Source organism: Chiroxiphia lanceolata, chromosome 16 (assembly GCF_009829145.1).
Source record: "Chiroxiphia lanceolata isolate bChiLan1 chromosome 16, bChiLan1.pri, whole genome shotgun sequence".
Lineage (NCBI taxonomy): Eukaryota > Metazoa > Chordata > Aves > Passeriformes > Pipridae > Chiroxiphia > Chiroxiphia lanceolata.
In genome coordinates, this window is record NC_045652.1 from 12316006 (window position 1) to 12341483 (window position 25478).

At 40.2% G+C, this 25478-nt stretch overlaps 1 protein-coding gene across 4 annotated transcripts; it reads right to left on the reverse strand.

Annotated features, from left to right (window-relative positions):
* IQCE (IQ motif containing E) lies at positions 1-25327 on the reverse strand. 4 transcript variants are annotated; one of them, XM_032703861.1, is made up of 22 exons: positions 25216-25327; positions 23441-23488; positions 23157-23199; positions 22150-22290; positions 21725-21856; positions 20698-20768; positions 19993-20106; positions 19348-19398; positions 18709-18779; positions 18405-18477; positions 17964-18013; positions 15278-15435; positions 14716-14771; positions 14190-14398; positions 13494-13598; positions 12642-12744; positions 11242-11334; positions 10977-11000; positions 10019-10114; positions 8852-8982; positions 8272-8390; positions 1-135 (listed from the first exon to the last, which is right to left on the reverse strand). In XM_032703861.1, the coding sequence occupies exons 1-22, from the start codon at positions 25255-25257 to the stop codon at positions 71-73; spliced, it is 1995 nt and encodes a 664-aa protein (XP_032559752.1). In that variant the 5' UTR covers positions 25258-25327; the 3' UTR covers positions 1-70. The 4 variants fall into 4 exon arrangements, with proteins under 4 accessions (XP_032559752.1, XP_032559754.1, XP_032559751.1 ...); XM_032703863.1 differs by lacking the exon at positions 1-135 and adding an exon at positions 632-3949; XM_032703860.1 differs by lacking the exon at positions 1-135 and adding an exon at positions 632-4053.
* Positions 25328-25478: the final 151 nt, after the last annotated feature.

Here is a 25478-nt window from a genome sequence, read left to right on the forward strand (position 1 = left end):
AACAAGGACTCTGCTTGACAGGAAGGTGACTGCAGGATTCCCACGTCTTGGCAGCAGTTAATGAGGTCTTCTATGTCCACAGAGCAGCATAAGGCTTCTTTTTCCTGTGAGTCCCCAAAGGCTTTCTCAGTGGACCTGGAAAGGAATGCATGTGTCCTAGTTCCTTCCAGAGCTTCATAAACAGCAACAGGAACTGAGGTGAGGGGATAGATACACTGTCAGCAAACTGGAGAGTTGAAACCTGTAGACTCCTGCTCTCCCACAGCTGCTGGCAGACCAGTTTGTCCCAGTCCTGTGCCTCTCTACAGCACAACTGAACCTCTGTGCCCATGGTGAGTTCCAACACTGATTATCCCTATAAAACACCAGAAGGCAAGACTGAAAGCAAAAGTCCGTCAGCTCTTTCAGTTCCACCAGGCTTTGGTCAGGAACCCTGTTCACTCCTGATGGGACAACCTTAAACCTGTACTAAAGCAGAAATTCCACACCCTGCATGTTTCCCAGTTACCTTGTTACTGTAAGCTCAGGAAAACAGTCAGGGATAAAAGGTCAACCCAGGTGCAAAGTGAAAGCAGGAACACGGCAGAGGCCAGAGGGGCAATGCAAACACAGCAACGGCAGCACAAACACATCACCTCTTCGTATACAAACTTTATTTCAAAATTCAACAATCAGGAGTAAACACATTGCAATTGTGTTAGCTTTTCGAGGATTCCAAAATAAGTTACATAAAATACTTGCACAGTTCTGAATATTAAAAAGATCATAAAAATTAATGGTGCTCTCATATGCCAAGATTACTCCTTTTCCATTTTGACTACATTAAAAGTTGCCTGTGCAGGGATTATTTTTATAGCTATGCAAAAAACCACAGTTTTCATGTCTTGATGCCTCAGTAAAGATTTACAGGCAAAGGCACTTAAGGGCAAAAAGAGATCAAGAGAGATAATGTCCCATTAAAGTCCAACCTCTGTACTCACACACAATCTCTAACTAAACACTGCAAAAGGTTTTAAGTTGGAAACATCATTCCATATCAACAGCATGGAAAGTGTGCTTTTAGATTACACAGGTTACAGTGGAATTTAATTTTAATTCAAGACCTTGATGCCCCCACAAGGTTTCCAGGGCTTTCTACAGAAAACTTATTTTTCAGAAACAACATGTTTGTATTGGATTTATTTTGACAGGTTTGAGCCACACTGACTTTCACTGTCCTCAGCTCCCTGTTGAGGAAAAATGCCATTTATTCAAATAATTTTTTCTTCCATCATTGTTCCACACTTCTTCCCACAGGTGCTGGCATTCAGGTAACCACAGAACAAAACCTTGTGTCCACCACTGTTCCCTTCAACACACTCCATTCCAGTGTACAACACAACCATGTTAAAGGCTACTGATACTGTGGAGGTTTCTCTTCCTACTGTACCACACCAAACTCGTTGTGCAGTGAGCAAGTTCTCCTCCAAACCAAAATATCACTTTGAAACCCATCTCAAGTAAAGTATCTGATTTTTGATACCTAGGAGAAAGCAGTCTCAAATTTAGAAAGCTCTAGACATATTTTCATTCCTTCCAGAAAATGTTTCATCTTTTTCATCCTGATCCTGTGCCTTTGGGTCATCCCAAGATACCAGCTCCCCTTTATGCCAGAAGTTGTCTGTTGACAGCTCTACTGCTGGTCACAGGCTCAGGTAAAACACAAATCTTCCTGCTCTGTATCAACTTCCTAATGCTTTCATATTGGTCATTACAGCACAGTAAAGTAAAAGAATGTCATCTTTATTATATTTGCTGTCTCAGTATTTCCCTGTAGGATAACAGCTAGGTAGGTATTTGATACCAGTCTGGGTCCTGACACACTACATACCCTTCCCTTAATGTGTCAGTCCTCAGCTCTAGTTACTCTCTCTGGAGAGATCCATGACAGAGCCCCAGTTACAGACTTGAAATATTATACACAGGCAACTCAGTACAGCTCTGCTTCCATTTAGCAAAATGACCCTTCTTCTTAACATGACTTCCAGAAACAGAGGGAAGCAGGTCTCAGCTTCTACCAAGAGGATTCTATCCCTTTTATTTTATATATATTTTTTTATCCTTTCTGCAGATGACAGTCATGTGACCAAAGTACAGCCAGGAAAAATTTACCCATTGGGAGTGCAAATGACATTCTTCAGGCTGCTTTGGGTATGGAGAGCTCCCAGAACTGCCTTTGGAAATAGTACAGGCAGCATTTCTACCGATGGGATTAAATGAAATCAGCTGCATTGTGCTGCAGCCATCCAGTTTCCTCTTTGGCTGCAAGTACTGGCACAAACTCTGATAAGCTTCAGATAGTGCTTCACTGAAATCACAGAACTGAGACAGCCCTGACTTATTGGTATTCTGCAAAACAGTGGTGACTGATTTTTAATTTAAAAAAGAGAAGGTGATAAAAATCTTATATTTAAGAGTGTGCTTTCTGTTTACAGGAGACTTTATTACTCTTTGATGACAAAGAAACCATTAGAGTTTCCAGCAAACCTTCGCTGTGTGCATGTAAAATTAAATTCTCCTTTCAATAAATATCACGATTAAAAAAAACCACACAAGCATTTTAATGCTTTTGAAGGGTGTTGGTGTGACAGCAGGAATTCTCCAGTCAAAAAGTACAGTCTGCACAGAAGATCTGGAAAGACCCCTCTGATTATATTCTCCACAGCCCATTAGGTCTTTGGTCTTTCCATGGACAATGCTATTGTCAGTGCTGTTTCTGGATGCAGTCTTAATTTCTTAATTCAACCTACCACTTCTGTTCCCAAACCAAACTGCATGGATTAGGTTTTGTTTATTATGCTCATCCTAATCCACAATGCACAGAACTAAGTGGGCAGTGCCCATGTTCTCCAGCACCAGCCTGGCAGCCTTACCTGAGGACAGAAGATGGGTGGATATGTGATCCCTCTCTCAAATTCTGACTGGAGCCACTGTGCAGGTGTGCACAGGCAAAGGGAGTACTGGGAAGAGGCATCAACCACAGCAAAGCAACATCAGACTTAAAACCATAGTGCTCCTCCCCTCAGTGCATGAGCACTGCAGTCAGGTGAACATTTCAGACAGTCCTATCTCCTGTGGCAGATGTTTTCACATCTTAGAGATGACTCTGTATAATGAACTGAAATTTGTGATCTGTAAGCAGAAAGCAGTCACAAGGGGATACCTTCACAGAACACTCCTGCCACTACACACCTGCCCTGACAAATCCAAAAATCTGATTATGTGATCAGACATTTCAAATACAAAACATTCTGTACACATCATCACAAGCACACGTGGAAAAAGCAATAAATAAGGAAAGCCAGTTGATACAGTAGGCCTAGAATGGCCCTATGACAGAGGAATGGTTTACAAGGTCTGTAAATGTTCAGTATAAAAATAAACAAAAAAAGATACAAAATATGACAAGCAAAATTTTTAAATAGGAAGGTCCAGGTAACAAATACCAGCTGTACCCCTGAACCTACACAGGCTGAAAATTGGAGTCACGTCATTAACTGCTTTCTGATTACACAAATTATATTTTAGTTGATCTGAAACAAAACTTTGTTTGACATGAAATAGCTTAAGGCTTTATTGCTTTCACTTGAATTTGTCAGCTGAATTTACAATCCTCATTGTGAAACAAAACATTAAAGTGTTTTGGTTGAGTTTTTAAATCCAAACTCTCTGTGTGCCAGGGCAAGGTTAACAGTCAGTCAGTGGCTTTTAGCCATAAAGTCTGCAGAGATGACATATGAAAGAATGGCTGAAATAATGTCAACTGCCATTAAAAAGGGGCTGCTATTCCTCCTCTCTTCATCTTTGACATGCCTGATCTTGGTACAAACAGTTTTGTTCGTGAATTCAATAATTCAAGATCACCAGAGCCTGTCACCAAAGCTTAAAAGTGGCTGTAGCTTTTCTTCATCTGCAACAAAGGAGACACAATAACAACATCATCCGAGTCGTCTGAGTGAGCTTCATCCCCGGGCAGGGCTGGAGCAGGATGGGACGGCCCCTCAAAGGACCTGGCTGAAACGATTCCAGAGGAAACAAGGTCATCAATAAACAACATTGACAAAAACAAGCCCTTGTGAGAAGTGTGATATTCTCCGAGCCACTGAGTTTCCAGACCTACCCACAGGTATGGATAAGCCTGATCTATCTGTTTCTGCACAGAGCTGCTCCTGCTCTCCTGAGTGAGCCAGCCGTGCATGGCCAGTGTTGAGCTGACAGACCGACCACACCTCATTTGTCTTATTGCCTTTAAATCTCTGCAGGTGGTTACACACCACCAAGTAAAGCAATTTGATACTGAAGCCATCACAGGTCATAAAACCAAATATTTATTACACGCCCAGAAAAGGAAAAACTGACCCAAGCTTAAACTATGCAGAAAGGTAACAATGAGAATACAGATGGAGCAAAGGGAAATGGATACAAAGAGAGAGAGAAGCTCTCAGCCACTGTCTTTCATCCTTATACCTGTAAAATACCAAAAATATTATTCACCAGCTGCACTACTGTAATGACAACGAAACAGTGACCACACCACACCATGGGGTTTGTTTTTCTTTATTTTTTTTTCATTTTCCTTCTTTGCCATTTTTCTGGATGTGTGTTTCTATGTGTCTCATCCATTCCAACGTGTTCAGGGCATGAACAGATAGATCCCTAATGATTCCAGTAAACACTGGAAAACCAGAGGGATAAAATGAACCCATACAAATTCCCTAACACCTGAAGAGCAGAACCATCAGCTTGCCCTCTACAAGAGATCTATGAACTAAATGATGACTGCTATTAATACCTTCCAGCACAATATCCTCCCCTCAGCTATTAATACCTTCCAGCACAATATTCTCCCCTCAGCTCCACTTACTTTTCAGTTTCAAATATAAATTATCTGAATAGACTCTCCCAGAGAGGAAAACTAATCAAGACAACCTGTGGTAGAAGGGGAAGCAGGCAAGAGGCCATACACTGAGATTTTGACCTGAAAGGGAGGGCACACAGAGAATATTACCTGAGGAGAACAGACAAGCCACGGGTCTTGTAGTGAAATAAGAGGTTCCTGACACCGGAAAAAATCTCCTGGTATGGAAGAACAAGCATAAAAACTGGAATATGAAATAAAGAAAGGGGACCACAACTGGCCCAGAAATATAAAAAGAGTGACAGACAGAGAGCCTGTGAATGGCAAGGAGGAATGAAGGCAGGCCATTACATTGACCTCAGCCTACAGAAGCAAAGAAACACATGACTTTCTAGTTAAGTGAAATTCTTCTCTGCATCAGTCAACAAACAATGTCAGAATTTTTCAGGAAGGTTTATGAGACAGTAGCTCTGGTGATACAGAGGAACAAAGGGAACTTCCAGAAGCAGGCATGGTAACTAGAAGAAGCAACTCCAACAATAAACATATTACACATCAAATAGCTTAATATTATCCAAACCATTCTTGATTATATCCTGCTCTTGATGTCTGAGATTCTTGTCCTCATGTTCAATTTAATACACTTCAGAAACAACTTTATCTTTGTGCTTGTGAAGGTTAAGAACTCATTAGAGTTAAGGGTTGTATGTAAATTCATTATGATTTCAAGAAAGCCTCAAATGAAGTTAACAGTAGTAGCCAGAGTGGCCAGTAATAAGCAGAGAGAAATTCTGCCCTTAATCGAGATTGCTGTGCATGTACAGAACATATTCTTCCTTCCTGACACTCCCCTGACAGAACGAAACAAAACACCACATTTTGCAGACTGAATAGTTAATATCTGTTCCATTTCATGGGAATCAGCAGACATGGCTCTATAAAATCTCCAAGTACTGTTCACATTCTAAAGACAAGCAAAGCAGCACTGAATGCTACACCAGAATTTTTTAATTAATTTTTTTTTTTTTTTTTTTTTTAGAAAATACAGAGACATCTAACCTGATACAAACAATGAATCCAAAGTCTGCAATGCTAGACAAGGATTATATACATTCATTCTAGCAGATATATAAGGTTTTTTAAAACACATTTTTATCTTCCCCATTCCTCTCAAAGTAGTGCTGGAAGGGTAGTGAAGTGAAATGACTTATTGCAATATAGACACTGACTGGAAGCTTAAGATCATTGTAAGACCTAGAGGTCACAAAATGAAAGTTTGGACTTGGGACAAATGAAGTAAGAGCCTGTCCAGCTGCATGATTAAAAGCTAAAAGAATCTGATTGCTTTAAATCACTCAGCTGCTCAACAAGCTCTTTGTCTCAAGTAGTTTCCAAGCTGCAGGATGACCATGGAAATCCCAATTCACCATCAAAACCCAGTTATGAGCTCAGAATGGCAGAGGTGGACTTTTGGTTAACTTTAGTTTAAGCTACATAAATTGACGTGGCAAACAACCAAACAGATCACCAAGGGGTCACATTTCTTCAGAAAGGTGGCATTTACATCAGAATGCTCTCCTTCCTAATTTGTCTTTTGGGACACTTTGGTTAAATACTCCAATACACCATAGATTATGGACCTAATAATTCAGAGAGCTTAGTGCCAGGCAGTCTTTGGGCAGTTGTGCAGCTACAGAAGCACACACCCAGTATGCCTCTCCACAAGCCACCTGGATACATTCTATCCTCATCCCAGATTTTGAAAAGGTCTCCCATATTCCTAAAACCAGCAGCAAATTTACCCTGCTTTGCTCCCAATCTCTCCTTTTTGATATTCCCTAGTAAAGGACCGCAAGAAAGAAAGTCTGAAAGTTCATGATTTCCTCTCTATCTCTTTTAGTATAAACAATTCCAAAACTTCTTCACTCATCAATTTGTCATCATAATCTGCAATAAAACTTAGCTTTGGAGACTTCATAGCCAGACAGTGACTGTGCTCTGTTGGGATTCACATGACCACGTTTCCCAGACAAGCTTCATCTTACACCCTTTTTTGGGTCTTAGAAGCACTAAGCATAATTAAGTGATTCTTCCTCTTTGGGTAGAATTTCACAACTGATTTACTCTAGGTTTACACAGAGCATGCCAATAATGACTACTGCAGTAGAGTTCAGGCAAAACAGGGTGCTGCAGCATTTTTTTTTTCCTGGATACTGTCACTAGACATAATTAAGATCACTCAAAACTCAAACATCTTCAGAAGCAAGCACTACCTACTCCTTCACAAAGTGGAATGTGCCTCTGAAAATGGAACACAGTAAAGTTTCTTAAACACATTTTCTTTCACTGAAGTGTGACCTCTGTTTTCACAACCCCTGCAAATCTGGCTTATTCCCCATCTCCTATCTTAGAGAAACAGCCTCAGCTGCTTAAAGCATTCTCTGTTTCTGAGCAAGTCTGCAGGGACTGTCAGCTTTTCATCGACAAAAAACAAGTCAGTGTTTCTCGGGTCACACTCAAAGTTGCTCTTTTTTCCCCCCCAACTGGTCCATTAAAGCCTCAAATATCCCACTCTGGACAGAACCAACCTTTTTCAATTTGTTTTTAACTCCTTTGAAGCTGCATGTCTGAAGCTGCCTTATCTGCAGCATTGTTTTGCCTTTCCCACTCAGGACTTCTAACATCCTCCTAAAAGCCTCTTTGGCTTTAACTCCATCTTCTCACAAACAGCTATAAAGAATTCAAGAAGAAAACCAAATGGCATAAGAGCCATAAAAAAGACAGATTTTCTCAGTTTGTATTACAGTAGTACTAGTTGGCAAGGTTATTCAGGACTTCATTTTTCCCCCCTCACTGCAGCAGCTGAAGGCTGCTGAAAAAAAACGTGACTGAACACACATGGCTGCCCAGGATGGTTCTTTTTACCAGTTGTCTGTCTGTCTGCTGCAGAAACTAAGTCAGGGTGGTGAAAACATTCTCAGCTTGTCTATGGCTAAGGGCCCAAAAATGTAGTGGAAAGTACCATCCTACAGCTACAGGGATGGGAGGGCTGAAAAGGAACTAGAGAGGCAATACAGGGGAACACCATGTTCCTCAAATAATTACCACTTGCACCAGAGAGACTTTCCAAACCACAGTTGTGACAAAAACACAAAGCACTGTGAGGAAGCTGGTAGTGGTACTCTCAGATCTTTTATTTTTTATGTAAGGAACTGCACGTGCCAGGATAAGCAACATGTCATTAAATTAAGCCCCACACACAGAGTACAACTGTGCACTTGCACATGTGTGTGCACGTGCAGATGCTCTCCATAAAACTGTGTGTGCACCCACTCAAAACACACACACTTTTGAACACAGGGAAATGAGATTACCAGGAAGAGGCGACATGAGGACTGAAGGAGGTCTCTGGAGCGCTGCTGAGACTGGTTTCTTCTCTGTACTGTAAAGTGCAGAATCTGCTTTCTCACTTGGTGTACTGGACACGGAAGACCTGCAAAGAGACAGACTCCAGAGTAAGCAAACCACTGCACTCTGCCCAAGTCATTTGATGGTATTCTAGTTTTCCCCTATTCTTCCTCCACAGCCCTTAACTTGTACATGTCAGGGCCTCAGATTCATATATTAAGCAAGTGTACTAGCAATCTGTTTGATAGCAACGGCAACCTGTTTTTTTCCAAAGAATAATTATTTTACTTTACTTCTACTCATTGCTATGGAAGAGAAAATGCAGCAGGATATGGAAAGACTCCTGCTGCTACAAAATTCCTTTTAGTTGCACGTCCTTCGACTTTTCTCAGGAGCAAGCTCTCCCATGTCTTTGTTGTAACAATGGCCTTGTTCTCTTTCTCTGCCAAGGAACCCACACTACAATTCTATTAAACAAATACTCCTCTCTTCTAATAAAACCAATTTTGCTACTGCATGTTGCAGAAATATCTACTCCTCACTTACCTCTCCTCAAGCAGAACTGTACGTGCTGAGTGAGCCCTGAAAATGGACTGAATGAACGTCACGATCTCATCTCTCTCCTCGCAATCAGAGGACGAGCCCGAGGAGTCTGACATGGAAGACATGCAGGAGTTCTGCAAAACAATCAGATTAAAGAAAACTGACCTTTTACAGACTGCACAGAAGCTTGACAGAACCTTTCACAATCTTACTCCTGATTGTGAAAGCAGCAGCAGAACAAACATTCCCATCTTTTGGTCTGCAGTCTTTAAGGTTCTGTAGGACTAAAACAGCAGGAAATGCAAATCTGATCATCATGCAAGCTTTGAAGAACCAGCATTCAATTAATGAAAAAGCAGACACCTGCAAGGAAAGTTCATTTATTTTCCAGGAAGGAAACCTTTTGAAGATGAAGGAGGTAAGGCAACCTTCATAATGGATCTATCTTCTGTGCTATCAAGCAAAGTATTCAGTCCTACTACGTGGGGCCAGTTTGCCAAAATAAAAGAGCATGTAAAGTGCAACCAGGTGGACAACCTGGATGGAGAATTACAAACTAACTTTGGCCTGATAAAGGTCCAAAGGATGTTTATATAAATTGGCAAATCATTTACAGAAACTGAATGTTTAATTGGTAAGGAAAATTTTTCATATGCAGAACTAAATAATCTGAAGCAAGCTGAACATGACAGAGGACACCAAGTCTTTGGTTGAGCATGGTACATCAAGACTCCTTTATTTTTCAGTCTAATCAAAGATGCTTTTCAGCTTCTTATTTCTGAACTTCAGTGACAAAAGTTTATCTATTACTACAATGATCAAGTAGTGAACACTTGAGAGCAAGTGAAGTTTTCAATAGCACCCTGAATTAAGGAGTTAAGGAGCACATTATTAGATGATGGGAGAACCAGAAAAAAAAGAGACCCAGTTACAGTCCACAACACTGAGAATTTATAGCTTTACTTCTGAGAAAAAGTGAGAACTACAGAAGGTGGAAAGGGAGCCCAGGGAATGAGCTCAGTATCTTCCTGGAATTACAGTGGAGTTGCCAACCAGCACATTAAAACAACATCACCAGGTGATTCAGAGAATCAAGCCTGGAAGTGCAGCCCTTTACACTGCAAACCAAACATAATGGGATGTTGGGGTACCCATTTGCCCCACAATTACCTTGTTGAGAGATTTTGCTTCATGGATCTCATTATTCAGTAACAGTTTCTGTCGAGCTAAATGCCCTCTGAGAGCTGCCTGCAGCACCACAACTGCCTAGCAGGGAGAGAAGGAAGTAGATATTAGCTCCTTGGAAAGATAACCCACAGACATACACCTCTGGGGTCACCACCAGGGTTTAAATTCCATCTGGGAGGTGCTCATGATTGATCCTATCAAATGCAGGTAAGTTCCAAGTGCCAGCACCAACAGATACAGCTACATGCTCCCATTTCCATGTTAGACTCTGGCTACCCAGTGGGCTCTGGGTTGCTCTGGCACAATCAAAAAACCAAGCCAAGCCTGGCAGATCATTGTGGTGATAACACTGACTGTAAGTCTTTCCCCTCCACTCAGAGAGTTTACTGGGTTGTTGTCTACAAGAAGCATTTAGATGTAAAGACTAATTTCTGAAAGTGGGATTTTTAATGTTCTGGAAGAAACAAACATAAGATGCCACACCGGGCTATTGGAAAAAACAGTTTAATCAAAACCTTTCTGCAAAACATTAATGAAGAAGTGTCTTTGTTTGATAAACTTGCCAATTTCTTCATAATACTCTGAGACATTTTTCCTTAGCAAAAACTTCAAATCCTACTTCAAATCCTTCTCAAGATTCATCACAGTAAAAATTAAAGCATTATTAGAATTATCTAGTTTGGAAAAAAATTCCTGTCTGTTGGTATCAAAATTTTCAGAAGTACATTCATCTTGCAGAAGGTACTAAGTAAGGAAAATCTGAGACCAAAAGGGAATCACTGACAAGATGTATGAAACAAAACCAGGATGTCAGAAGGAAGATTATAAGCCAGCCTGAAAAACAAACATCACTGTGGTAAAACATCTTTGAAGTTATTTGTTTGCTCTTTGATACAAATTACATCTGTTGTACTATTTTGTTGGGTGTAAACAGACTCACCTCATCCAGAGCAATTTCTTCTTTCTGAAATGAAAGATGCTCATGTTAATGCCACAAATATATATGAGCTTTATCTAACAAAGACTTTCCAAGTATTCCCCAACAATTAAAACACACAGAAAATACTTGTTCCAACCCCAAAAAAACCTCAAACAACAAACCTAAGGAAAAAAACCCTTTTCATCTTTTAAGATATGTGGACAGATGGTAAAGAGTAAAATTCAGAGGGGCATGTCCTCGCTGTTCCCTGTTAGGACAATCTCACCTTGGTTTTGTACATCTTCCAGTGTCTCTGGATGATTTTGGCTGCTTGTTCTTCCCTGTGATCTTTGACTTTAACTGTGCAGACTGGTGAATACTGCAAAGGAGAATCTTTAAGTTAGTACAGTCAAGACACAAAGCTGTGAGGGAGACAGGTTACTAATGACTCAGGAAAATCAGCACCAGAGTTCATCCTGCCTGCAGGGCAGAAGGAAGTTCAAGAGGAAACTCTTAGTTCTGAACCCTGGTCAATGTTCAAACTCATCATCCAGATGACTGTTACAGTGAAACACATTCCTGCCCCCTTTTCAGCCCTTAGCAGAGCATGGGAATGGAAAAGTTCTCATCTCCACATACTCCTATTTTTCTGTGCTTTGCTAAGGCACTGCTAACCCGCTGCTTTGTTGGTCAGAAATGGTTTGTATGTTATGAACAGACTGAGAAGAAATGTCAGGTTACCTAATTTTGCAGTTCTCCAGGAAAGACAAGTATTAATTAACCAGGGAATTCTCTAATGTCTCATCCTGGCAACTGTAGCCCCATAATTATCTGCTTAAACTTACTGATTAGTTGGCCTTGTCTGACACTGAGCAAACAGAGGGCTTTGTGTAAGTTGGCATAACTCTACTCTTCTATCTTGAAGAAATTAATTAGAGGACAAAGAAAGAAACCAAGAACAAAACAAGATTTTGTTCCAGTTATTTCTTCTGAGGTGTGGTTGCATATTCCCCCTCTCACCATTTGATCCTTTTGATCCCTAATTATCCCACACTAATTGTCAGACCTCACTTGCCAAACAAAAGTTAGCTGCAAGTTTAAAAGACTAATTTAATTTATTGGTGTAAAATTTTAAATAGAGGAACAAGAGATTTTATAGACTCTAAAAAAACCTCGATTCCATGAAAAGGATTTATTTATAACCTAAAAATGCCAAGTTACAGGCTTAAGTTTAGCAAATGGATCATGTCATATTAAAAATGACAACCTACTATTAAAATGAGAAATTGGTAGGAACTTAGTGATAATTACAAATAATGGGAACATTTCAATAAATGGATGGTTACTGGCCAAGAATATATATAGTCTGCAGAGGAAAAAAGGAGCTGTTTGTTGGCTGTTTTTAAAGGCTCGAGTTACTTGGTATTCAAAACATCCTCTAGCATCCATCAGCCTATAACACACAAAAAAGAATCTAAAGAATTGCACAGTATATCAAAACCCAGAAACCTCTTAAGCAAGTGGACATTTTTATTCATATTTTTTACTACATGTATTTCAGGGTCTATTTATTTTTAAGTGCAATCAAAATCCCCAGGAATAATTTCCCAGTAGTATTTAGTGAAATGAGCTTAACATGACTACACAAAAAAAACCCCAAACCACAAAAAACCTGTGTGTCTGTACCTTATGAAGATTTTCCATTGTATCTTCTGCCATTTGTCTTTTCTCTTCCTCCAATTTTGACTCCAGTTTCTCTACTTTCTGTGTCAGGTTCTGGATTTCCTCACTATGGTTGGAAAAGCAAAGATATTCATAGCTAGAAGTTTTCTGATGTTCCTGCTTTAAAAATACTGAACCTATTTCATAACACTTCGTTGCTTTGGGCTTTTTTTTTTTAAGGCCAAAATTGGAAACTTCTCAGGATAACAATATCTATTCTCATAGTAACAGACAAGTCACATCAATTCTCAAGTTGTGACAGCACAGCCTTATGCTAAAATTAAGAAGTCCCAAGGTTACAGTGGTACCCTTAATACTATTAATAATACATCTAAATCTGCTAGAGTTTCATATTTGTCAGTCAAACTCCTTTCTTACAAAACAATTATGAAGTCACCTTTTTTTGACACCCTCACACAGGATTATTACTCACATTTATACAGAATACATGGAGCAACTGCAATGACACATTGGCAATAGTCTAGGAGCACAGGTTAAGGTAAAGATACCACAATTTTTCCTTAGAGAAAACATCTCTGAGCCCAATATGGCAGCTATTTCCATTTATCTTATTAATTTTTATTATAATTTAATTCTTATTTTTACTCTACTCCTTAGTCTTCCACTTCCTCTAAAATCACTCTACAGAATTCTTCCACTAGTAACTTACTCCTTTCCAAAACAGTTCTGCTTAAAAGAATTCCCAGCTTCTTGCAGCTCAGATGAACTCTTATGGATTTTGAGCCACTTCAAAAGAGAATTATACTTCAACAGTCTTTTGGTTCTGAAAGGATCTACTAATACAAGGTGTGATACCTTAAAGTCTGTTCTTCTGTACTCTTTTCTTCCATCTTACTCTGCCACTTCTGCAGCTCCAGCTCCACTTCAGCCTTAGCCTGCAGTAACTGCTTGATATCTGATCTTCAGAGGAATAAGGAAATCTAAGTGATACTTAAGGCATTCATGCTTCCACAAAGTAGTTATTTTTGTTTAAACTTCTAAATAAAATGAGTTTCCTCGAATTTGTAAAGTAACTAAATGCTCAAGTTTTCCTTCTAAACAAAACAGAACACGAGCACACGTTGTTCAGAAGGAAAAGGCCTCCTCACATGCTCTCACTGTGCATCTTCATTCAGAAGTGACACAGGAGAAATCATGTTGAAAGAAACCCACAAACTTTTACAGCACAATACTTGCAAGAAGTGCTGCATAAAGAGACACAGAATCTGCCAAAGGGTTTTCAGTGTGGCTGGCAGAAAAATAAGCCTTGAAAAATATGTGAGAAACAAGCAGAAATTCTCATTTTCCATCCTCTGACCTTTTTTTCTGCAATGTAATTTTACAAAGAGAGTAGGATTAGAAGAAGCATTTGAAATAAAAGCTGAAGGGACCCTCAAAATTAATTTTTTTGCTGAAAAATGTGAAGTACTTATTACATTATTTCATAAGGTGATCAGAAATAATAATTCACACCTACAAAAGAACAACATCCCAGACAAGAGTCACACTTACTCTTTACTGAGCAGGAGATTTTGAAGTGCCTTCCTGTCACTCTTCAGTTTCTTCACTTCCCTTTGGAGATGATGACATTCCTCAACATGGTCTGTGTATTGGGGGGCTGGATGATCCAGGTCTACAGAAGGTGAAGATGACACAGCAGGCAACTGTGATGAGTCACTACCTGCTGGTGACACCCTGGTGCTCTCCATGGCACATACTTTCTAAGCAGGATAAATTTACATGGAAAAACACAAAAGAGAAAAAAAGAAAAGGGGGGGGGGGGAAATTCAAATTTACTGTAAAAAAATTTTAGTTAGGCCATGAGAAAAGATTAAATGAAAGCTAATTCTAAAACGTGCACCTATATGTGACAAATACGATCGAAGAAAACAGGGAGGAAGGGCACATGCTACAGACATCATGTAAGGCAGAACACACACAGCTGATACACTGAGGGGTAACATGCCAAGGAAACAAGCCAGTGGTTCTACATTTTCTGCTCCAAGACAGGTAAGGCCACACAACCATGACCACTTACTTTTTCCAGTTCCGAAATCCGCCTCACCAGCCTCTGTCTGCTCCACTCACTATAATCTAAACACAATAACAAAGCTTTAAACATGTAGCTACATCAGTGGGTCAACATTGTTCTCACTTTTTGAAACTTCTGTCCATTCAGAAAGACCATCTGAAGACCTCTGAATGCCAACTTTAAATATATACCAATGGAAAAGGGAGAATGGGCTTAAAATATGCAACTTCTAAATCAATTAGCTCAGAAAGCAATATAAACCATTCACATTCATCAGTTTTCAACAACTGACAGACAGTTTTTCAGTGCAATGCTAAATCCTCTAGTGATTTCAGTTCAGAATTCTCAGGGATAATAATAGAGGAAGTGCAGGTCTGACTGGAGCAACACATCCAGAAGTCAGAGAGTGACTCCTGTGAGAAAGTTTTCATTCCAACCTTTGCCACTCCCAAATCTTCACCTTTGTAATAACTCCCTTATTTCTACCACTGCAAGGTCCTGCTCCCAAACATCTTTCAGCTGTTACCTAAATCCCTTATCCTACATTCACCAACTTTTCAGCACATACTTTTTGTTTTACTGGGAGGAGGAGAACTGCTCAGTACATGATCCAGATCTTCCTTCAGCCTCCGATTCTCAGTCTGCAACTCCTTGATGTTCCTGGACAATCTCAGCACAGCAGCATTCAGTGCCTTCAGTCTCTTCTGGGTATCTCTGCCCTCTGTACTTGGAAAAGGGGTCAAAACCAGAGAGTTAACTTTAAAGCACAGGACAAAGAACCAGCATTAAAAAGAGTGGAGCAGCCTCACTATTCAAGTCAGCTGGCTAAGTTAATTGTCTCAGCTTCCCCCAGTAAGCATTTCTCAACATCTTTTACTTGGGAAGTTATCTATTCTTTTAGCAAAAAACTCCATTCAAAGGCCATCTTGCTCAACACTTTGATAATTGTTTTAATTTGCGTCAAAGGAAGAAGATACTTTAAAACTTTGAAAATTCATTTAGTACTTTCACTTCCTCCCCCACTCTGTTTCATTAACACATAAACAAGGGTGCTCGTATGAGTGTTGTTTATTTTGCTTTCTGCTTGTTTTGTAGCTAACTTTATAAAGCTTTAGCAGTACCCTGAACCTGATTTAAAAAACACTTATCTTCAGTCAACTGTGAGACTCCTCTAAAAAACTGTTCAGCACAGAGACCTGTGTGCTCTAAACTGCTGTTGTTCACCTAACAAACAACCTGAGACTGGGAGAGAGAGAGGGCTGGACACACATAGAATAACTCTCTAACAAATCCAACACACAAGTGTGTTTTCAGATAGCTGGGAATGCTGCTCTAATGTCAGAGAAACTATCCTTGTGTCTATAAACCCCAGAGAAATTTCTTCATTTAAGGTATATTTCAATCAATCAGATTTGAAACAGATTTGAAGAATTCTACTAACATGGGAATAAAAGACATCAGAAAAGGGAAATAGAAAAAAGAAAAGAGAAAAAGGAAAGCCTGCTATGTGTTATAACTACTTTAAATATGAAATATTTGTTCTTCATTGCTAATGAGAAAAATCTTAAAAAAATTACTTCTAGAAATAAAGATCTGAAATAACTGATGGACCTAGTTTTGGACAAATGCCACCACCAGTGACAAACACAGAACAGTTTGTGAAGGAATCTTACATCCCACCCACAGGAACAATTACAAGGTAAAGCAGGAGACAGCCTACAGTTGGCATATCAGAGTGAGAAGCTGAATTTGATCTCCTTTTTAGAAATTAAAAGGAAATGAAGACATAAAAAAACCAAGGCTGTCCAGATGTCATGGATGACTGTTCATACAGCTGTCCCAGGCAGGAGGAAAAAAAGAGTGAAAACCAAAACACAACACACCACCAAAACCAGGCAGGGACTGAAACGATAGAAATCATAACCATACCACTGAGTGACATTATTTTAGGCTCATCAAAACCTAAATTAAAGAATTGCAGACCATTTTGAGGACTTGAAAGGCTGCCTAGTTTCCAGCTACAATTGAATTCTACAGCTTCACATATAAATAATCACACTTTAGCATTTACACTGAAAAACAGGAGCCAAAAGTCATTCACTTCAGCCAGAAATAATGTAGACAGGCATCATGAAAGAAACACTCTCCTACAATACTTTCTATGTGCCAGAGCCCTGACCTTCAACATCATTTATTATTTCAGTGCTCAGCCTCTCAAGAGGAGACTGACAGTCACCTAATGGAGGGAGACTGCCCTGACCACTGCTTTTTGAAGCTATGAATAAATGAGGACAAGGAAGAGACCTGATGACTCATTTTCACCTGTAAATAAATTAGGTGTGATGGTTTACAGCCTCAAGAGGCTGGTCACTGCAGGCCTGAGCCAAAAGAGAATTATTTTTTTTAAAACAGTGACAGAACAAATTGCAGTTTTCAAGCCACAAGTAACAGTGAATTAGGGAAACACAAGCAGTTTAAATAATTACTCTAAAGAGTTCTCGTATGTTTCTATCAATCTACATAATTACACCCAACATTAAGATGGTTGCCTGTACTTAACGTGAGGAGGTCAAGCATATTTTGAAGTGGTGAGGTAACAAATTTTCCTATCCCACCAGACACTCTTACCCTCTTCTGAGCTTGGACAACATGCACTTGCATTGATGGTTTTAATTTGTCTCTTACTGGGGCTTTGTCTTCTGCCTTTGTGCTTTGATTTTTATTGCTTCTATGGACTGCTCACCCTCACCACCACCGACACACCCACACACCCGTGACAAGAACAAGTTTCTCTCACAGGGACTTACTAGTCTGCCTGTCTGTACTAAAGAAAAATAATGTTTACTCCAAAACCCCTTTCTTTGCAGCACACAGAGCAAGATGCAGAACTGACTCAAGAGTAAAATGCCAAACACCCAGTGAGTTTTTTTTCAATCACCAGTGATGCCAGAATGCGTGTGATTATGGGGGAAGATGAATTTTATTTAAGAGATAAATTCTCAGAGCTTTCATGTACTTCTAAAATAGCTCTAGTATTTTTCCACATCCACAAAATGATTTATCTACAAGAAAAAAAACGTGACTGAGACATATGCCAAGGCTGTGAAGCCAACCAAATTAATAACAAAAAGCAAATCCAGCAATCTAAATGACAAACTGTTCCCCTGTAATAGTTTTCCATCAGCTACAGTAGTACATGAGTGATATATCAAACACATACATGCAAACATTTGCCTCAAAAGAATTAAACATACTTTTTCCTCATAGCCTCAGACTTTGCCAGGAGGAGCTGGAGGCGATGAACCTGTGAAATACAGATTCCATTAAGGAGCATTAGCAATGTCAGCTTCCACAGCACAGATTTATTCACTAGGTGAAAATCAGAACAAGACTTTGGGTAGCAGCAAAGGTAACAATGCTATCACTGAAAATCAGGCTACTGTTATACTGCCTTTCATCTTGACAGTACACTTAGGGATGTACAGTAGTTTCTTTATTTGCTCTTTTTAGTTAACATGCTCAACTTCTTGAAGGAAAACATTTTTTCAGTACATGCAGTTGGAGCTATGAGAATATCTATGAAAACAGGTGCAGCTAAGCTATAAGAAACCTATCTAAAATATTCCATTTATATTTGGACTCAACAACTGAACAGCTTTCCCTCCTGCATGCATTGAAGGACCTGTCAGACCTACCTCTTCATAGTAGGTTTCCATAGCTAACCTCACTTCTTCCAAATTGCTGGTCTTCATGTCTGCCTGGAATTCACTGAAAACAGAATAATACAAAAAATAACCCAGTCAGACCAGCAAAGACACTGCAATACCTGTTGGTTCACAATTTCTGGGTGGGTGGTTTATAACTGCTAATACATTCTTGCAGTTTATTAAAATGTCTTAAAGAATATAAGAACACAAATGCAAAATAACATGGATTTCCAATTTTCTTTATTAGCTCACCCAATTCAAGCCTCTACCCCTTGCCCCCACAAAATCATACTTAATAGTGTTGTCTTTCTCCTTGCACTGCTGTTCAAGCTTGAGAACCTTCTGCTTTAATCCACTGACCACCTACAGAAAGAATAAAACACTCATGAGCCCTCAAATAATATCTCTTCAAATAAATTCTATTCCTCCATAACCTTGTCCTGCCTTTATAAATTGTACATAACAAGACATACTTATTCCTACATACTTCAGTACTTAGATCATACATATCTGCTACCCTGTGAAAAAGAGAATGAAATGATCTAATGAAAAGATCTAATGAAATCAGATCCCTAATTTGTATCTGTGGTAACATCACCAGCTTAAGAATATTTATACACAATTGTAAAATAAAAACAACTTTGCCTATTACCTTCCTATACCTTTGCCTATTCAAAGCAGCAAATAAAAGGGAGAATACTCCCTAAACAGACTCAAGACAATGACAAAGAAAGCTCCCTAAAATAATGTTAATTCTAGATCTTTGTTACTGGTTGACAAAGCACCAGTACTTTACCTGACTACAGAGATAAAGATTACATGATTCCCTAATTGCTTATTTTTTCTCTACTTCATTTTATTTTCAGTAGTGTTTCAACTCGGCAAGAGAAAGAAGAAAAAATGAAAGCAGAAATAATGAAGAAACCATTACCCATCCATTATCATTCTTCTTTTCTAATAAAGCTCGTGCCAGCTCAGAGCCCTGAAAAACAAGACACAGAAAGCAAGTGACCAACCCTGCTACTTTATTCTACTGCTGGCCCTTCCCACAGAATTTTCCAACCTACTCATCTCCACAGTCACTTCACAAACCAAATTCTGAAGACCCTATGCTCATTATTCAATATTAGCACATTTATTGTAGATCTGCACACAGAAAGTGACAGCCACGAGAAATTTAGTGGGATTCAAGTCTAAGTGTAACCACAAACACTTCTGAGCCTTGTGGGTCTGACAATAAGGCTGCTCTTTTGCTTCCTGGTCAAGTCTCAGGACTGCATGCACTGGTGACCCTGTGGTTAACTCCCTTCTACTCTCAGGCAAAATATTCCGAAAGTGGGCCCCTAAAGAGACAGGATTTTCATTGTACCTTCAGCAATTATAGGTATCTTTGCTAAATGAACTTCTCTGCACTGCATGGCATAATATTCCTTGGAACTGAGCTGAGATACACAAAACAGAAATCCCTTTGCACCAACCAGCCACCTCTCATATTCAAGCTCATCATTCACAGGGGTCAACATGCAACAGACTTGCATTCTTCTGTCCCACTTCTATCCCCCCAAGAAATAGTCACCCTGGAAGGATCCAACAGTTGTTCAATCTGTTTATCCTTCCTATTGTTCTCCTGTTCCAGTCGACGGAGCTTCGTTTTCATTCGATCTCCCTCATTTTTCTGAGCTTGTATTGTCTAAGAGAGGGGAGACAAATTGAAAGCACATTTCACATTTCAGAAATAGGAACACACATTTTGATGTCAGTAACAATCCAGTGACGATGGTGACAGTGAAGCAAAAGAGAAAACAAACAACAACAACAATGAAAAAATACCATCCCACTGGAGCAGGGCTGACAGCTCAGGGAGGTGACAGTCCTCACCTTTCACACACTGCACTCACCTCAACAGACAAATTGTTAAAGTGTGATCAGTAAATGGGTAATGGACAGGAAGGTGAGGGGGAAAAAAAAAGGAGGTGGGGGCAAAGAAACCAAAAGTAATGAAACTTTTTAGCATTCAGCTAGGGCCATGGTTGGGGCTCAGCACTGGCTACACTTCAAGGCTTCCACATGCAGCACTCAGAAGCATCTATCACACCATGAGAACAATGAAAATGCCTCAGTCTGACACAAATTTTAGTTAAGCCTTACATTACAAATGCAAAAAATGTAGTGGATGTCCCAGTTGTAGAAACCAAAGTATTCTGGAGCAGTAAGGCCTGGGCACCTTCAGGTGGATGGAGCAAGACTGTGAATTTTTCTGTGAGTATCAGAGAGACTGTACCTTCTTCAGTTCTATAATTTCATCATACATATCTTCTTTTTCTTTGTAGTCAGGAGTTCCAGGAATGTAGCCTACAGAAAGGGGTATGTAAAATAAGTAGATCCAAAAGAGGTATTTTTAACTCGTCAGGAACCTTACAGTTAAAGAAAAATATCTAGAACAGCACCAAACTGGAAACTAGGCCTTTTTTTTCCCAGAAGAAGAAAAATCAGCAAGGAAATTAATTTTAGAAATGGAGGTGAAATGGAAGTGTAGCTATATGAAACTTCTGCCAGATTTTACAGCCAATTTCTCCTAATTACTTCTCTCTGGTGCTATATTAAAATATCCATCTCAAGAAAGGTATAGAAGACTGAAGTCTTCTCATCCCAACAAATCTATTATCTACAAAAGTTTTCTACAAGGTGTCCAGAATCCACTTTTCTCTGTATGCTTAACATGCGATAATCTATCAACTTCAAAAGTTGCCAGAAACTGTGTATTACCAGTAGAAGTAGAGGTGTAATTTTAAATGGAAGTGGAATTTTTAAGTTCACAGTTCTGCTTTAAGAAAACCAGCATTAAAGTTTGCTCTTCTCATAAAACTCATTTGATCTTAACGTCACAACCACACGATAAAACACTTTCTAGAGAAGAAGTGAAAGGAGTCAATTACACAGAATTTCAGGCAAGCAGATGGTTTCTATCAATGGTTCCTAAACTATGTCTTGCAAAGTCACAATAAATTGTCTACAGCTGTCCCATTGAACCATATTATACTTGCAACATTTTCAGCTGCAAATGCATGGCAATTTGCAGAAGTTCTGAAAGCTAACAGTGATTCATTGCTCAAAAAAAAAAATTGGAAATCCCTGCCTTAACCAATTTAGAAAATTCAAAAAGTATCCCAGGGATCATATTTTGACACATATATTTTAACCAACTGAAATGGCTCTTGCTTTATTGAAGCGAAGATCTTAAGCAATGTGTGTTTTCACAGAGGAAAAATATCATTAACTGTTATCCACCTCACCACTGCAGACTTTACCATTACTAGAAGAACGAGAATGTTTTGGCTTCTTCATTCCTAGAGCTTCCTTCAAATATTCCGGAGTGCTACTGGAAATGTTGGTTCGCATATGCCCCATGTCAACACCTGATTTCAGAGGATGGCTCATTCCTGCCAACAAAAATGGAACAAAAATGCAAAAATCAGGGCTAATTCTGAGTTAAATGTGTGGATTTATTCTGAGCAAATGCAACACAGAAAGCTCCAGATGCTGTTAATTTTTCCCTCTATAAATTACAATGCTCAAGATCAGATAATTTCAACCTCCCAAATAAATAACAGTGAAATGACTTCCTATGCAAACTTTCATCAAATACAACTCTATTTTTTAAGAGTTTATACGTTAAGCTGTCCACAACACCCAATTTTATCCACATATGCAGATCTAATTTCCATACTATTACCTTGTTTCAGTGATTCCAGCCACAGCTGCCTTGGCTTTTTTACAGCTGCACTCTCTGAACATGCACTGCCCATTCCCTGCAGAGATCGCCAAGCTGCAGCTTTTTTGGGATACAGTTGTGTGCTAGAGCTGTAGGGAGACTCTAGAGCAAAAGAAAACATCTCAGTGTTGCCTTAAGGTCACAAAAATTCTTGTTGTCTTGTGCTTCAAAGTTCTCAGACACAGTCCTAATATTATCAAATTAGAATTAACATCCTGGCTTGTACAGAGTAACAGGACACTTACCTAAAAAAAAAAAACCTAAAAACACTGTATTGAAGAAATAGAATTCCAAAAAATGAAGAGGCTTAGAAAGAAGCATAGTGACAGTAGTATGATTCAACAGATGGAAATATTTACATGTACAGTTTGGATAAGCAACCTTAAGATACCTGCACATCTAAACTAACATTGTTAATAACACTCTAAGGTAAAGTCTTCTTTGAAACATTTACTGGAAGCCTAAAAAACCAGTTAAATGGAAAAGTATAGCAAGAAACAAACTCCAGAAAAGAAAAGAAAAGGACAAACCCCATATTAAAAGTGCAGATCTAATAATAACATTGCACTTCTAAGGTTACGTGAATAAAAACCCCACCAACAAACCCAACAAATGAAACAGAGAACTGCTAAATCCACACACATATCTATTGGGTGGTAGGGAGCTCCAGTAATTCTACATTGCAAGTATCAGCATTTCTCCAAAACTACAATAAGAAATTCAGAATATTTGCCAATAGAATGAATAACATGATAAAAAAGTAGCTTATGCTGGAGAATCAAGACTACAGCTATTCCATAAACTTCAATATTTAGCCTATACAAATCGAACTTGACAGGTTTCAGAACAAATCTCAGGTGTGCTCTGCACACAGCAGTGAATAATTCTGAAGAGAAGAACAAGATGTTGTCTCAAATAAACACTTCAGTTCCTGTGAAGAGCAGAAGACAAAATTTTGCAACACTTACTTGGTGACTTGGGAGGTTTGTGAAAAATCTTCTTCTTTAACTTCTGAAAGAGAAACACGTTTTTATGATTGAAAATATTCAACTCTTAAGATTTCTGCATATAATCTCAAAATTGGCTCCACTGTCTGTGTATGTCTTGTATTCTAATAAGACAATATCTTGTCCACAGAAAAGAAAAACAGAAGCATTAAGTATATGCAGATTTGGCCACATCAGTGGTCACCATGAAGGTGGTACCCGCTGAAGTTTGATGCCACAGATAAACAGCTGACATGAAAACTCACCATTTCTGTGTCTGACTCACAGGTTATCACAGACAGGCTGTCATCTCCCTGGGAAAGACACAGGAACTGTGACATCTGCTGCTAAACAACTGGTTATAACACATATCCAGAAAACTTCATATCATTTACTATCACAACAAAGTGAGAGTGCAATAAATTCAAACAGTAAATGTTGTCACCAGATCCTCTGTTTCTCTTCTATTTCATTGCTCAAATGTCAAATGGATGAGATAGGAGTTTTCAATTCTTTCTGATAAAAATAAGCCATTTGTCAAAACCACTTAAGTTGCTGAGAGATGGTTGTTGCAAATCCCAGCATCACTTGCTGTAACACAAATGGTCTTGTGATGCTGTGCAAGTCACTTCAGTCATGAACCATCACAGAATGGTTTGGGTTGGAAAGGACCTTAAAGATCATCAAATTCCAGCTCCCCTGTCACCTTCCACCTGAGTCACAGAGACTTGTGCACTGCAGTGCACAAGAACCTCCAGCTGATTCTGTCTGAATTTCTCCACCAGTTAAGCTGCAACTCATTCATCTGTTCTCTTCCCCGCTTGTTTGTCCTACCCTTGCCATGCTGTGGGATGGTTCAGTTCCCATATTCAACTGGAGAAGTGATCAGGCTGAGGGAAAAAAACTCAAACCAAAGAAAATGACAAGTTTCCCTGCTTCTCAAATGTAACCATATCCAGAGAAGAATGGAAATTTCCACTTTTCTTTCAAGTTATCTGGATGCATTCTGCCCTCACAAAGACCTTTTCCACTTGCTGCTGACTCCATGGCACTCACAGCACCATTCTTTGGACAGATGCTGATTCGTGTCTGTCAGAGGCAGGGGAGAGGGTGAAGTGTTTTTGAGAACCCTGGTTGGCAGAACAGGAGCAAGGACTGACCACAGAGCAGGTAAAACAACTTTCTATGCTGGCTGAGAGGAGGCAGGTCTGTATCTCACACACCATGCCACAGAGTTTTTAATTTCCTGAGGTGATGCTCCTTGCAGCACAGTGATTATTTTTGTTATTTTAAGGCATCTCAGTCTGAAATATCTCTCTCCCCAAGTGCAGCTATCACACTTGGAATCAGAGAACGTGGAAGGCTCTCAGCCCTGATAAATGGTAAATAACAAAACATTCATCAGGACACAAACATGCAATAACAAACCCATCTCTGTCCTTGAAAACCTTCACAGCCTCTTTGCTCCTGCAAAACTGGCCCAACCAGAGCCACCCACGACAGGCAACAGGAGAACATGGGGACTCCCAAAGGGGCTAAAAATCTCCACCTGGCTGCTGAGGGGGTGGGAAACGAACACCAACACAGAATCACGGGATGAACTGGGTTGGAAAAGACCTCTGAGATCACCGAGTCCAACCTGTGACCGAACACCACTCTGTGAACCAGACCATGGTACTCAGGGCCATGTCCAGTCTTTCCTTAAACACCTCCAGGGACGGTGACTCCACCACCTCCCTGGGCAGCCCATTCCAATGTCTAATCACCCTTTCTGAGAAGAAATTCTTCCTAATGTGGAACCTAAACCTGCCCCGGCATAGCTTTAGACGAGGCCACCCCCACGCCGTACCATGGACCGGCCAGGGAGACAGAGGTAGGACCCAAGAGTCCTGCGGGCTGGACACGGACCAAGCCATCCTCCTCCCACTTACTGAGGGGGCTTTGTCCCGGCCCCGAGGGAGCGCTTCGCGGGCCGGCCCCGGGCTGAAGCAGGCCTAGACCCGGGGCCTCCTCCTCCTCCTCCCCGCCGCTCACTCCTTACCAGTTCCCCCTCCGGTGCCGCCTCGCCGGCCCCGCGGGCCATGTTGGGAGGGTGGCGGGGAGGCCTCACGGGGCGGCGGGGCCGCGGGGGCCCCCTCGGGCCGTGTCGGGGCTGGGGGCGGCCATGGCCCCGCGGCGGCACTTCCGGGTCGCGGTAACCATGGCAAACGCCGCGTGCCGGGGCGAACGAGCGCCCCCTTGCGGCCCAGGATGGCAGCGCATGCGCAGAACCTCGGCGCGCCTGGGGGCTGCGCCAGGCAGGGT

Bases quoted from the DNA above. Each gene is read 5' to 3' on its own strand.
- IQCE (XM_032703860.1), bottom strand. From the start codon at position 25,257: ATGGCCCGCGGGGCCGGCGAGGCGGCACCGGAGGGGGAACTG. The intron at 18,014-18,404 runs GTAGGTCTGACA...TGTATTTCACAG, and splicing joins TGGAAACCTACTATGAAGAG to GTTCATCGCCTCCAGCTCCT. The intron at 10,115-10,976 runs GTGAGTCTGTTT...TCTCCCTGCTAG, and splicing joins AAGAAATTGCTCTGGATGAG to GCAGTTGTGGTGCTGCAGGC.